This window comes from Halichoerus grypus, chromosome 3 (genome assembly GCF_964656455.1).
Source record: "Halichoerus grypus chromosome 3, mHalGry1.hap1.1, whole genome shotgun sequence".
In the NCBI taxonomy this organism is placed as follows: Eukaryota; Metazoa; Chordata; class Mammalia; order Carnivora; family Phocidae; genus Halichoerus; species Halichoerus grypus.
Window position 1 is genome coordinate 141,987,807 of NC_135714.1, and position 13,826 is coordinate 142,001,632.

At 38.1% G+C, this 13,826-nt stretch overlaps 1 protein-coding gene and 1 long non-coding RNA gene across 3 annotated transcripts in view; one reads left to right on the forward strand and one right to left on the reverse strand.

The window, feature by feature from the left end:
- KLHL2 (kelch like family member 2) overlaps positions 1 to 9,835 on the forward strand; it is a 101,842-nt gene extending 92,007 nt beyond the window's left edge. The window contains exons 10-15 of the mRNA XM_036112121.2: positions 837 to 1,034; positions 1,673 to 1,774; positions 3,052 to 3,180; positions 3,984 to 4,124; positions 7,420 to 7,563; positions 8,718 to 9,835. Coding sequence (XP_035968014.1) covers positions 837 to 1,034; positions 1,673 to 1,774; positions 3,052 to 3,180; positions 3,984 to 4,124; positions 7,420 to 7,563; positions 8,718 to 8,746 — 743 coding nt within the window. The 3' untranslated portion in view covers positions 8,747 to 9,835. The remainder of the gene's footprint in view (positions 1 to 836; positions 1,035 to 1,672; positions 1,775 to 3,051; positions 3,181 to 3,983; positions 4,125 to 7,419; positions 7,564 to 8,717) is intronic.
- Positions 631 to 13,767, reverse strand: LOC118548302 (uncharacterized). 2 transcript variants are annotated; one of them, XR_013446558.1, is made up of 3 exons: positions 13,656 to 13,767; positions 10,546 to 10,779; positions 631 to 1,870 (listed from the first exon to the last, which is right to left on the reverse strand). It is a non-coding gene; the product is annotated as an uncharacterized LOC118548302 (long non-coding RNA). The 2 variants fall into 2 exon arrangements; XR_013446559.1 differs by having other exon boundaries at positions 10,546 to 10,751; positions 13,648 to 13,766.
- Between the last annotated feature and the right edge of the window lie 59 nt (positions 13,768 to 13,826).

Below are 13,826 nucleotides of genomic sequence, written 5' to 3' on the forward strand. Positions count from 1 at the left end.
AAGAAAGCAGAGTGGATGGTGAGAGGGGCTTCTCAGGTCAGGACAACTGCAGGAAAAAGCTTAGAAAAGTGAAAAGGTGGTTAAACCCAGAGGCTAGCAATTTGGCTTCTCCATCCAGGGATTCCCTAACCTCTCATTAGCCCAGGGTCAGCAAACTTCTTAAAGGACCAGAGAGTACGTATTTTAGGAGTTGTGGGTTATATGGTCTCTGTCACAACTCAAGTGCCCCTACAGTGTGAAAGCAGTCACAGACCTACATAAATGAGTGGGTGGGGCTGTGTTCCAGTGAGACTTTATTTATGGGTGCAGAAATTTGAATTTCGCTTAATTTTTTCTGCGTCACAAAATATTTTTTCTTTTGGTTGTTTTTCAACCATTAAAAAATGTAAAAACCATTCCTAGCTCATAGGTTCTACAAAAAATAATCACGACCCCTGATTTAGCTCACTAACATGATAAATCAGGAGTACGTTATGCAAATTGAGTATAAACATACAGAGTAGAAGATCCAAAATTTGAAAGCTGTGGGAGCTGCATACAGGTTTAAGTAGTTGGCAAATATTGCCACAGTATTTAAATCTATAAATAAATATTTGAAAAAGCCAAGAGTCAAAATAATACCTCAGCCCACACCATTGCATTTTTTAATAATCTTAGAAAGGAGGACAATTCAGTGGTTAGATATTCTTGCTAATGAATAGAGTTCTATTTAGCCAGTGTTCTCCTAAGAGCAGTTCATATTCTGACAACAGCTGTGGACTTACTGGAATGCAGCCTTTAGATAGTGTGGTAGTCTGGTTGCATATTCATCATTAACTGCCGGATTTCTGCTGCAGGGATGGTCTACATGGCTGGGCTCGTTTTTGCTGTCGGTGGCTTTAATGGCTCCTTGAGAGTCCGCACTGTAGATTCCTATGACCCCGTGAAAGATCAGTGGACCAGCGTTGCAAACATGCGGGACCGCAGAAGCACTTTGGGGGCCGCTGTATTGAATGGATTGTTATATGCCGTGGGAGGCTTTGATGGCAGCACAGGTAACTTCCTTTTGGTCTTTTCTACGTTGCATGAGAATTAACATAGCAGTCAAGTTTAGGGAATAAACTGTGGCAAAATTAGGAGACATTTGAGTGTTTTACAGGTATTATAAAGGTAAGTTTAAAATCTCCCATCAAGAGTTCTTATAAGGGGCGCCTGGGTGGCTCAGTGGGTTCAGCGTCTGCCTTGGGCTCAGGTCATGATCCCAGGGTCCTGGGATCAAGTCCCGCACTGGGCTCCCTGCTTGGCAGGGAGCCTGCTTCTCCCTCTCCCTCTGTGTGCTCACTCTCTCTCCCTCTCTCAAATAAATAAATAAATCTTTTTTTAAAAAAAGTTCTTTTAAATAATGGAAGAGTACTAAGTATATAAATTTTCTTCTTTATGCATATCACCATCAGTCCTCTTATCACATTTAAAAAGCTAAGAAATGTCAGTAGCTTGGGTAGGAGCCCTGGGGAAAAGAGGCTAGTCCTAGGTATCATGTAATTGATAGGTTTACATTCCAGCATTTTCCTCTTTTAATTTAGTCCAATTTAACATAACCTGAAGTACTCTTCCCTAATAATATATATAAAGGAACAGTCACCTCACTTCTTTTTTTAGAGGAGGAAGTGAAGAGCATTGTGCTTTATTGCAGGTTTATCATCCGTGGAAGCATATAATATAAAGTCTAACGAGTGGTTTCACGTGGCTCCGATGAACACGAGGAGGAGCAGCGTAGGGGTCGGCGTTGTCGGAGGTGGGTGCTGACAGTCGTCTCGGGTGAACCTTTCCAGGCACGATGGCTTCTTGATTGCTCCGAGGGATTCTTCCAAATAACCTAAACACCAGTTTTCTAAATGGGCAAGCAAACGATCATTTAAACAAGGAAAGGAAAAGCCATTGTCAACTTGTATTATTTTTTAAAAACGAGCTTGTGTATGTAAACTAAGTTGTGGACGCCCTCGTTCTCCCCCTCCTCCTTCTCTCCCTCTGTCCTCTTCTTCACCCCTTTCTTTTCTCTCTCTCTCTGTGTTTGTAACCTATATAAAACTGTTAACTGATCTTAATTCAGTTGTTTAGGGAACAAATCAGATGACATATGTGCAAAATTTTACTTCTGGAGAGAGGCTGTTTCACATTTAAGAGGATGGGTTGCCACAATTATTTATTTATATCCTACCTTGTCCACCAAAAGAGCTTAAGAAAGGCTATAACTATTATTTTTTGGTGTGATTTTTTTTTTTTTTTTAATCTGCTTGGGCAGATTTGTGGGTTCTCACTCTCTCCCTACTATTGGTATAATTCTTTGTACTAACTTCTTTGAAAAACAACCTTATTGCGATATAATTCACATACCATACAATTCACCCATTTAAAGTGTACAATTCAATGTGCACACATCACCACAATTCATTTTAGAACATTTTTATTCCCCCAAGAAGCAGCCCCACTCCCCTTAGCTGTCACCCCCATCTCCCCAGACCTCAGTAGCCACTAATCTACTTTGTCCTATATAAATTTCCCATTTTTGGACATTTCATATTAATGAAATAATACAGTATGTGATCTTTTGTGACTGGCTTCTTTGATTGAAAATAATGTTTTCTGGGTTCATCTGTGTTGTAGCATTTACTAGTACCTCATTTCTTTTTATCACCAAATAATATTCCACTGTATACTGGTACTAATTCTTGATTTAACTTTTTTTCCCATTTTACTAAGATTACCAGGATATTTAATTCTGTTTCCCATGATGTTGTTCACTTACCAAATAATATTATCCAAAGATGCAATGAGTGTACTTTGTTTTATTATTCAGATTTATTAATGAAAATGTTAAATTAATATCATCAAATATACCCTGCAGATCTTCATAATGTGGTTTGGTAACTTCTTCGATCACCATTAGGCAAGATCTTTATAGTTTATAAAAATTGGTAATAAAAGGGAAACTGCTACTCTGGAGGAAAATACTTTATGCCTTGAAAAAATAGCTTTTTATGAATTTGGCTTTTTTTGTGATTCCATGTTTAGGTTTGCTCTATGCTGTAGGGGGGTATGATGGAGCTTCACGTCAATGTCTTAGCACAGTAGAATGCTATAATGCTACAACAAATGAATGGACCTATATAGCAGAAATGAGCACCAGACGGAGTGGAGCCGGTATGTAGGAAACTCATTTAGATTAAAGCACAAAAATGAGGGGCGCCTGGGTGGCTCAGTCGTTAAGCGTCTGCTTTCAGCTCAGGTCATGATCCCAGGGTTCTGGGATCGAGCCCGGCATTGGGCTCCCTGCTCCATGGGAAGCCTGCTTCTCCCTCTCCCACTCCCCCTGCTTGTGTTCCCTCTCTCGCTGTCTCTCTCTCTGTCAAATAAATAAATAAAATCTTTAAAAAAAAACCAAAACACAAAAATGATGGAAAAGAATTAATAAACAAGTGAAATGATTCATTGGCTTCTCTTTATATTACCAGAAAACATATATACTGATTTTAATGATATTGTTAAATGTCTTTTGAATTAATTATCTATAATTAAAGATCACTTTGTAAAATTCCTAAGTGCTATATTAAAGGCTTCTTGTATCACTTAATTATTTATATTTTTTGGCATTCTTTGAATTTTTGTTCTTAGTTCTTATCAAACTTCATAATCAAGTCTCTTCATATCCATTTCTTAGTTTTGTGCTTTAATACTGGTTTGCTTTTACCGTGAAAGTTGTTTTCAGAAGGATTATGTTAAATGACTTTCCTCTCTGTGTTTCATCCTCATACTATTTATTTTATTTGACATGCCTTTCTTAGAATAATAGTTCTTATTGAGATTCTCATTTGTCAAATCAATTCATTTCCATTTCTTGTGTGCTTTAATATTGACTTACTTTTATAAGTCATTTGAATAAACCCTAGTATGTTACAAATTTGTCACTTTTACTCTACTGTAGTTTGGTTCTTTGTGTTTTATAGGTGTTGGCGTGTTAAACAACTTACTGTATGCTGTTGGGGGTCATGATGGTCCTTTAGTACGAAAAAGTGTTGAAGTGTATGATCCTACCACCAATACATGGAGACAGGTTGCAGATATGAACATGTGCAGAAGAAATGCAGGTATCTGTCTAGCTTACGATTTTGGAATTTATATTGATTTGTATTCAGAGTTTTACTAGTATTGCCGTATATTTTCATTCTTCTTTTACTGATTTGGGTTTTCTAATAGATGAGCTCTTTAAAAACAAACTTATGTAGTAATCCTATATAGTGAATGCCTAGCATAGTGGCTACTTTTTGGTGATAATGTAGACTAAATTAGAGGAAGAGCCCTCTATATTTGATGCTTAAATTCATCCATTCTTACCACAGATATTTTTGAGTGCGTACCATGTATCATGTACTGGAGATCCCAGTCCTCAGGGAATTTAGTCTGGTTGAGTAAATATTTATACCAGGTTAAAAGCTCGTTGTTTATCTTGAAGCTTGAAGAAGCTAACCCTAATTTAATATAGTTCATGATTTCTAAAGTTGGAAAAGCTAAAACAACATGTCAACAATAAGTAATTTTTTTAAAGATTTATTTATTTGAGAGAGAGCGAACATGAGCAGGGGGAGGGGCAGAGGGAGAGGAAGAGAAATCCTCAAGCAGACTCCCTGCTGAGCATGGAGTCCGACATAGGGCTTGATCCCAGAACACTGAGATCATGACCTGAGCCAAAATCAAGAGTCGGACACTTAATCGACTGAGCCACCCAGGTGCCCTACAACAGCAAGTAATTTTAAGAAAGCTGAGGTCTTCACGATTAGGGAACTAACTACTTAAAAAGAAGACCTATGGAAGGGAAATAGAAATGGAAAATAGATTCAGGATAGCTAAATAGTCTTTTCAGGAAATGCGAGTCATCTTTTAAAAGCCATGATCTTCATGCCATTTCCCATAGTCCAAAATAAGTTCCTCTTGATTCTCAAACTCACTGTACACCACTGGATGATTTTGCAAGATGCACCCTCCATCCCCCCCAAAATGCTCTTCTTAATTTCTCTTTATTTTTAAAAAATTTCTAATTAAGTGATGTGATTGTGAGGGGAAACTAAGTATGTGGGACTGCAAGGATCTTTCCCTTCATCCAATCAATTGTATTTGGTGAGGTACTAAAAATCTTTTGGCTATAGATAGTCAAGAACCATGGTAAGACCCACAAATCTGGGCCCTAAATAGAATAAGTGCTTGACCCTAATACATATTAGATTAGAAAAGCCACAGTAATATGTGCATGTGCCTTGCTGGATTGGGAAATTTATTTGCATTTTGAGCTTTCATTATTTTCCTAAACACTGGAATAGTCTGATTTTTTTCCCCTCTACCTATATTTTATTGTTTTCAAATCAAAATTAGCTCATTTCTTCTAGCTAGAAGAATAAGGCAGTAATTTGTATATGTAGAACTATCATCTTGCTCTTGCTTTTTAAGCAGTTGAACTACATTAAAATGATATGAGTTTGCTTCTTGTCAAGAGATTAGAATAATAACACAACTGAATTTGAGAATATCCATTCCATTTGCACAGAAGATACTAGTGCTGGGGTGCTTGGGTGACTCAGTCGGCTAAGCATCTGCCTTTGGCACAGGTCATGATCTCAGGGTCCTGGGGTCGAGCCCCACATTGAGCCCCACACTGGGCTGTCTGCTCAGTAGGGAGCCTGCTTCTCCCTCTCCCTCTGCCACTCCCCTTGCTTGTGCTCTCTTGCTTTCTCTCAAATAAATAAATAAAAATCTTTAAAAAAAAGATACTATTGATAGTGCATTTTTAAATGTTGTATAGAGATTTGGACTCATTACTTTGTTATGTTAAAAATCTACAAGCATCTGTTAATTATGTTAGCAAAATCATCTACAAAACTACAGAAACCAGTGTGTGGGCAGCATCCTTCTGGATGTTTTGATGCTCTCTGGTACCAGTTAGCTCTGAACCTTGTTTAAAATTATAAAAAATGTGCTTTTAAAGTATATATTAAAGTAAAGAGATTTTACAAGTTTACTTTTTAACTCAATTTTTAAAAAAAATTTACATTTAGAAAACAGTTGCATAAGTATGCAAAGAAGTATGCAAGAGGGATCCTTGTTCATTGCAACATCATTGATAAGAGCAAAAAAACTGAAAATAACTTAATATCTATCAGCAAAAGACAATTACATTATGGTATTATAGATGAATACTATGCAGCCATTAAACATTATGTATATCTATATTTATTAACTTAGGGAAATGTCCAAGGTATGTTGTTTGGGAGTGGGTAATAAAGTAGTGTGTGTAGTATAAGCAACTTTAAGGTTAAAAAAAGAAGTATCTGAGTATATATGCATAGATAAGAGTCAGCAAGAGTAGCGATCAGAATTTCTTTTTTTTTTTTTTTTAAAGATTTTGTTTATTTATTTGACAGAGAGAGATACACAGCGAGAGAGAGAACACAAGCGGGGGGAGTGGGAGAGGGAGAAAGCAGGCTTCCCGCAGAGCAGGGAGCCCGATGCGGGGCTCGATCCCAGGACTCTGGGATCATGACCTGAGCCGAAGGCAGACGCTTAACGACTGAGCCACCCAGGCGCCACCGCGATCAGAATTTCAATGGTCATTATTCTAATTAGTACAGAATTAGAGGTGATCTTTTTTTTTTTTTTTAAGATTTTATTTATTTATTTGACAGAGAGAGACACAGCGAGAGAAGGAACACAAGCAGGGGGAGTAGGAGAGGGAGAAGCAGGCTCTCCGCTGGGCAGGGAGCTGGATGCGGGGCTCGATCCCAGGACCCTAGGACCATGACCTGAGCTGAAGGCAGACGCTTAACAACTGAGCCACCCAGGCACCCCTGATCTTTTTTTATATATACTTTTCTAGATATTTTGAATTTTTGCAAAAAATGAGTTATTCTAGTAATAATGAAATAAATAATGCTTTTCTCTTCTTTTACAGGAGATAAAATAGTTAACCATTCAGTATCATTTCAGAATTTAGAATCATTTTTACCTTCTACCAATATATATTTTTTATTTAGGATTTCCTAAGAAGCTGACTTCGGGAGAGTTAACTAAACTTTTTGACCTTTACTTTTTTTTTTTTTTTAACAAAGTAAGAATTAAAATAGTTTCTGATCTATAAAGTAAGGTTATTATGAAGATTAATTGAAACAATGCCCATATAAAACAACTACTACACAAATGGAACGAGGAGGAGCTTGGAAGTGGTATTAGACTGTCAAATATAAAGGGAATTGTTTTCATGTTCACCATCTTCTCTTCTTGCCCCTTTTCAAGGAAATAAGTGTCTCTGGATCACCTCACCAAATACATATAGGGATATTTATATTTACCCAAATTTTTAAAATAATTGTTTTCTCTCTGCATATTTTTTTAAAGGAGTTTGTGCAGTTAATGGTCTGTTATATGTAGTTGGCGGGGATGATGGTTCCTGTAACTTGGCATCTGTAGAATATTATAATCCAACAACTGATAAATGGACAGTTGTGTCATCTTGTATGAGCACAGGGAGAAGTTACGCAGGTAATAATTGTCTAATTTTCTTACGGTCTTCTATTAAATGAAAAAATTATGTCATGATTTTTATATTAATGTTCTAGGGAGAATTTTCTCAAAGTAATTTCTTATTCTCAAAATAATTAATATTGGATGTATATATTTTAAAATAAAGCACTGGTATTGTTTTGTCATTCTACAGTCATTTGAATTCAAAATCCCAAACCTTTCTGGTGCAGAATCGTATAATAAAACTTAATATGGCTAAAATCTGTATGGAGTAGAGTGGAGTTTACTATGTGGCAAGGCTTTCATTACTCAGATATCCAAAACATAGGACTACTACAACATCTCCCCTGGCAGGGTGCCATGTGATAGTACTATAGTGAGACTGTGGAGTAATTTTTCTTAAGCATAGCACTGGGTGAATGATAAAATACCATTTTGGGTCCATTCTCTTAGTAAGAGAAAGAGTAATAATCTTTAATGACTATAATGATGAGTCTTTAAAGTTGTATGTTGCATATTATTCTGATGATAGATACATATGTATATTGCTTTAAATTCTAATATTCATTCTAATATTGACCCAGGAGTGGAGATTAAAGAGTTTATACTAATTAGCCATCACTGTTATTTATGTATCATCCAAAACAACACCTAATAGAAGAACTATATACAGTAGGCTCCAAGAATAACATGGCTCAAAATTAGGTGAAATTTTTTAATAGCTTTTTATTGAGATATAACTGACAATAGAATAAATAGTGTATATTTAAAGTGTACAGTTTTATTAGTTTTGACATATGTATATACCCATGAACCCATCATCACAATCAAGATAATGAAAATATCCATCACCCCCAAAAGTTTCTTGTGTCCCTTTGAGTATTAGGTGAATTTTGATATTTCCTAAGTAAAATTATTTTCTCTTAATTATAACCATAAAGAGCAAAAGAGTAGTTCTGGATTAAGTAGTCTGATGTAGTTCTGGTCCATAACTGAGTAGAGATTTCACTGTCATTTAGATTAAAATGATAGTAGTATTCAAGTTGAAGAAAGAGATCTTGAAACACCATGATTCGTTCAGTCCCTATTGTTTCAGTAATAAAGAATTCACTCTTTTCTCAGACGTACAGAATGCTGCCTGTGACTTCTGTTTTATTTCTTTCTTTGCTCAGGGGTCACAGTTATTGATAAACCATTATGAGCCGGAAGGACATTTTTGGCATATTTATACATGAGAAGCAGGCTTCACCAAGTATTTCTGAAGCGACTCAGAGTCTAGCACTTCTCCACTTGTGGCTGCTCTTTAAGTCTCAGCAGAAGATCAGATCGGCTGCCTTAATAGGCCTCAGATACTGAAGATTATTTTTGGTAGAAGCACTGCATAGGCTTTTTCTGCAATGAGCAGCAGCTGACTGAATTTTAATAAGAAACCGGGACTACAGTACTTATTCTGTAGTCTTTAGACAACAGTTGCTTTCTTAAAGACTAGTTCTTACCAACCTCAAATGACTATGGATTATTTTGTGAAGGACGATAAAGTAATGTGTTCTTGTAAAATTAAATTTTATCTTTATTCCTTCTCCTGAAAATCTGTATACACAGGAACTGAAAATCTTTGAACAGGTATTAAAATCTGTGTAAGTATACAAAGTAGCTGAGGAATAAAACTGTTTGCTTTTATAAAATATCTTTGATTACATGAGTATAATAAATTGTGTGCATATAAATGTGTGTCTATATGCTTTCCTTTAAATATGTTTGAAAAGATGTTTGAAACTTGATTATACTATTTATAATTGGCACAGTACTTTGAATTATGCCAGTACTACATTGTAAAACAGAGTTGTATTTTTTGATATTTAACAATGCTTAACACTTTAAAATGCCACTTCTGAGGAATGAACATGGTGTAACACACTTAAATATGTGTGATGCCAAACTTTTTTAAATAAAATATAAATTATGCTTATTTATTATTTTCTTTAGTTTAATCTTGGTCATGTTTTGGTGTGTATTTTTAATTTTTTTCTTAAAGTTACACTTTGGCATGAACATTACTACAGGTTTTTGATGAATATAATGAATGTATGGAATTCAACTGAATTTGCATGGTCTTAAGAATTTTTTCTGTGTGTATAAATTTAGCTGCTATTAACAGAAGAGAGAATTTTCTGTGAGTAGCCATGTGTGTTGATCAAATACAGTTTTTCTGAGATCTTCAATTAATCTCACTTTAAAATGACCAAAACATGTCTTTCTTGAATATCTTTGAATAAAAGTTTGTATATTATTTGTTTCACATTGTCCTTGATTTTTATCTATTTAGTTTCATATTAAAAAGTTGCCTGTTTTGTTTTTCTGTTCTTTTTTAAAATTTGCATTTTCTAACTTCACAAATCAGTATTTTTAACTTGTTGCCAAAGGAACCTAAAAGGCAAGTCTGTTATAAGTAACTGAAGTCGTTGAAAACTGTGATCAAAGAAAAAGTTATCTCAACCATCAGAGAAAAATCTCCCAAGTATTGGTGAAATTTCAAGTTTTTATATTCCTCTGTCTCTAATACGAGCCCAAGATGACAATAAAACAAATAGCAAAGGACCAAAAATTAAGTCAAAGAAAAAATACCTACTCCAGAGCAACTGAGAAATAAATTGTGGTTTTGATACTAAATCAAAGGAATTGAGGGGATGGGAGTAGAGGAGTGGGATGGACAGCTTAGGTTATGGACCCTGAGAGGGTGCAGAGGGGAGAGGGATGAGAAGGAGAAAGTGTGATGGGATATGGTGGCTATGCCTCAGAAGAGGAGTTAACTCATGAACAGAAGTTTAGCCAGAACAATCGATAATCAAGAGCAAGAATTATACCTATGATAAAATTTCCATTTAGTTTAACAGAGTACTGAAATTTAAACATAAAACCATACTTAATACTTACTTGAACTTTTAATTATAAATGGAAATATAAGGAATTTAATCAGAAAAAGAAAAAGCCTCTGCTTACCTTATGAAAGAATGAATTTCTGGGGCGCCTGGGTGGCCCAGTCGTTAAGTGGCTGCCTTTGGCTCAGGTCATGATTTCAGGGTCCTGGGATCAAGCCCCGCATCGGGCTCCCTGCATCGGGCTCCCCGCATCGGGCTCCCTGCTCCGCAGGAAGCCTGCTTCTCCCTCTCCCACTCCCCCTGCTTGTGTTTCCTCTCTCGCTGTCTCTCTCTCTGTCAAATAAATAAATAAAATCTTAAAAAAAAAAAAAAAAGAATGAATTTATGCTTTAGTGTGGCTCCAAGCACATCCACTGTCAACAAACATGTTGAGGATCTAATGAACTTGGAGCACTATTAGCTGTTTTGGTGGCATCAAGGAAAATGTGTCATTATCTTTCCTGATCATTTCCAAACACTAATATTCTATGAAACCTCTGTGAATTATCAATTAAAGATTTATCAAAAAAATTTTTAAGCTTTTCTTGAAATGCAATCTATTAAGGTTATAAAGTCTTAGATACTTAGCATGTCAAGTACCTCTTTGTCTTTACTTCCTTCAGAGCTTTAATAGCTAGACTATAAACTAGTTTGCCAAGGTTTGTCAGTAGGTAGATTCATAACTATGTTTTCAGAAGCTTTGGATATACCCTGCTCCCCCATACCCCTCTGTCTTTCCAGTTTGGAACGCCCCACCTTTAAAAAAGGCATATAGAAGTAGTCCTGGCTTGTTCTATTATTGTATGATAAATAGAGATCAGAAGTTGAGGCAGAGAGGCATTTTAGAAATCCTGCCAAGGAAACAGCACCAGGTTTGAGTAGCGTTCAAGGCTAGATTTGGGTACCTGCATTGTGAAGCAACTCTGCTGCCTGCTTTGCTTGGATCTGTGCCTTGTTGGCCAAAAGCAATGGTGGCTATGGTTAAGGTGGATGATGTGTATACTGCTAGGAGACTTTGACTTCCCTTCCTTTTCCTTGTGGACTCTGGCATATGATTCCTGGTTTTTATTCTCCCTTATAGCATGGGGACCTGGGTATTTATAATCTCAGCTGCTGATGGGTTATGAAATTTCTTCTTTAATAGATACAAGGACAGCATAATATTACACCGTGATGTGCTAAACAAGCCTGCCCTTTGTTTCAGTTTGATCTTGAGCAAATTGCCTCCTTCTGACTTGTATGGCAGTCAGTGCCTCATTTTGGAGAAGAGGTTACATGGGAGAGTGGAATCACACTTTGAATCAAGACTCTGGGGTTCCAACCTGGCTTCATGACTCCAAGGAAAAAAGCAGTGTGTGTACTGGAAAATCTATGGGCATAAGAATTAGAAGGCTCTGAATTTGCATCCCCCCCCCCATTAGTTGCTAGCTGTGACTTTAAACATGTTACTTAACCCCTGACCCTTATCTTTCTGCTCTAAAATAGCAACAGTAGTGCCTGCATCACAAGATTATTGTGGAATTTGAAAGAAATGATGTATGTGAATATGCCTGGAATACAGAGGACCCTCAATAAATTACCACTTTTGTTACTGTTCTCTGAACCCCCCCCCCATTTCTTTAATGTAGGGAAATAAGTGAGTTGAGCTGCCATATCTGTATTTCCTTTCAGCTCTAAATATCCAAGACTTAAAATAGTAATTTGACCCCTCCAATACATACACCTGCTCTGATTTAGAAAATATATCTACTGTGGTAGGACTCCCCAAGTCTGAAATGAAAACCAACATTTACTGAGCACTTGCTGTATTCCAGGTACTATGCAAATGGCCTTACATAAATACTATGTACCATCCTAACAAACTTTTTTACAGAGGTACTAGATAAAACTTTGAGGTTAGCACACTGCTAATTGACAAAGCCTGGTAAATCTGACCCCGTAGTGCATGTTCTTCACAGTACTGGAGAAGGTGCAGCAGGTTTGGGCAGATGGAAAAGCGGACTGCAGATGCAGTCACACGCACAACCTCAGCCAGTAAGAGGGGGAGCTCTGGAGCTGGTGAGGGGCTCATCCTGCATCAACCAGTCACTGGACTCAGGCTGCCCCCTGGAGGGGGGGTGTGCCAGTGGGGAGAGGTGGCTCTCTTTGCCAACACTCAGTAGCTGAATGCCTGCTTCAGTCCTGAAGAAGGGGACCTGAGTGGTGCACCGCAGCATCCACTCCGGGACACCATTCACCTTCCTTCACAGGCCTCCTCTAAAGATAGGGCTCTGACCACCCAAAGGGCAGATCCCATTTCTTTTCATTTGATTTGACCTCACTGTCATGATACTTTACAGAGATGTCCTTGTCAGACATGGGACAGTTAGACGAGAGACATCCCTCAAGAGGGAACTGCCTCGAGCAGCTGACACCTGAATTGACAGGTGATGGGTGGCGGGGGAGACGGCTGATTATTTCAGGCAGAAAAACCAGTTTGAGCATAGCCCTGAGAGAACAGCATCCTGTTTCCTGAAACTACTGAATAGAAAGTGCCTTCGACTAGACCAAATGGTGCCTTCGTGCGAACTTTTAGAAGGCACTCTTAGGTTTAAATTCGTATATTATTACACCATCTGTACACGCTACCCTTACTCCCTTGTACACAAGTATTTTAGTGTTGAGAGATGGCTGAGATGAGGCCAGGGCAGTAGACAAGTTGCAAGTGTGTCAAATCCTCTGTGCCCCTCCACCCCCGGGCTTCTGGAGCTCCCTGTTTCCCTGTGGACTACACCACCTGGGCGTTCTCGCCGCCCACGCACTACTGGCCAGGTCAAGGCCTTAACCCCCCTCAGGGGAGCAGCCATCTGCCATCTGTTATGTCAAATCATTTTCTAAACTTTTCCTAGCTTCGATTTTCTCATCTGCAAAATGGGGATAATGATAACTAACTCTCTAGATGATCGCAGGAAATATACTGCAATGGAAATTCCCCAACTTCCATATATATAGTTTATTAAAGGATACTGGGGCTGGGGAAGCAAGGCAGGAGAAAGATCTAAATCCCAGGTACACCAGAGAAAGGCGGAGCTATCTGTAAACACAAAACAGTCAAACTGCATTTATACTATTCTCTTCCCAGGTTTTGGCGAAGCGACTGCTACACAAATCACATCTTAAAGTCGCGGGGAGGACGGCCTGGTACCCTCTTACCGGGACAGCGCTGGCGCGGCAGGAACCACGAAGGAACCCAGGTTGCCAAGGCAACTCCTTGCGGCGGCCCGCACGTAGTGGCCGTCCGAGCCCGCCCCCTCACGCCGTCACGCGTCCTCGCGCTTCCCCGCCTCCAGGCGCGCTGCGCCGCTGGCTACTGGCTAGACGTCT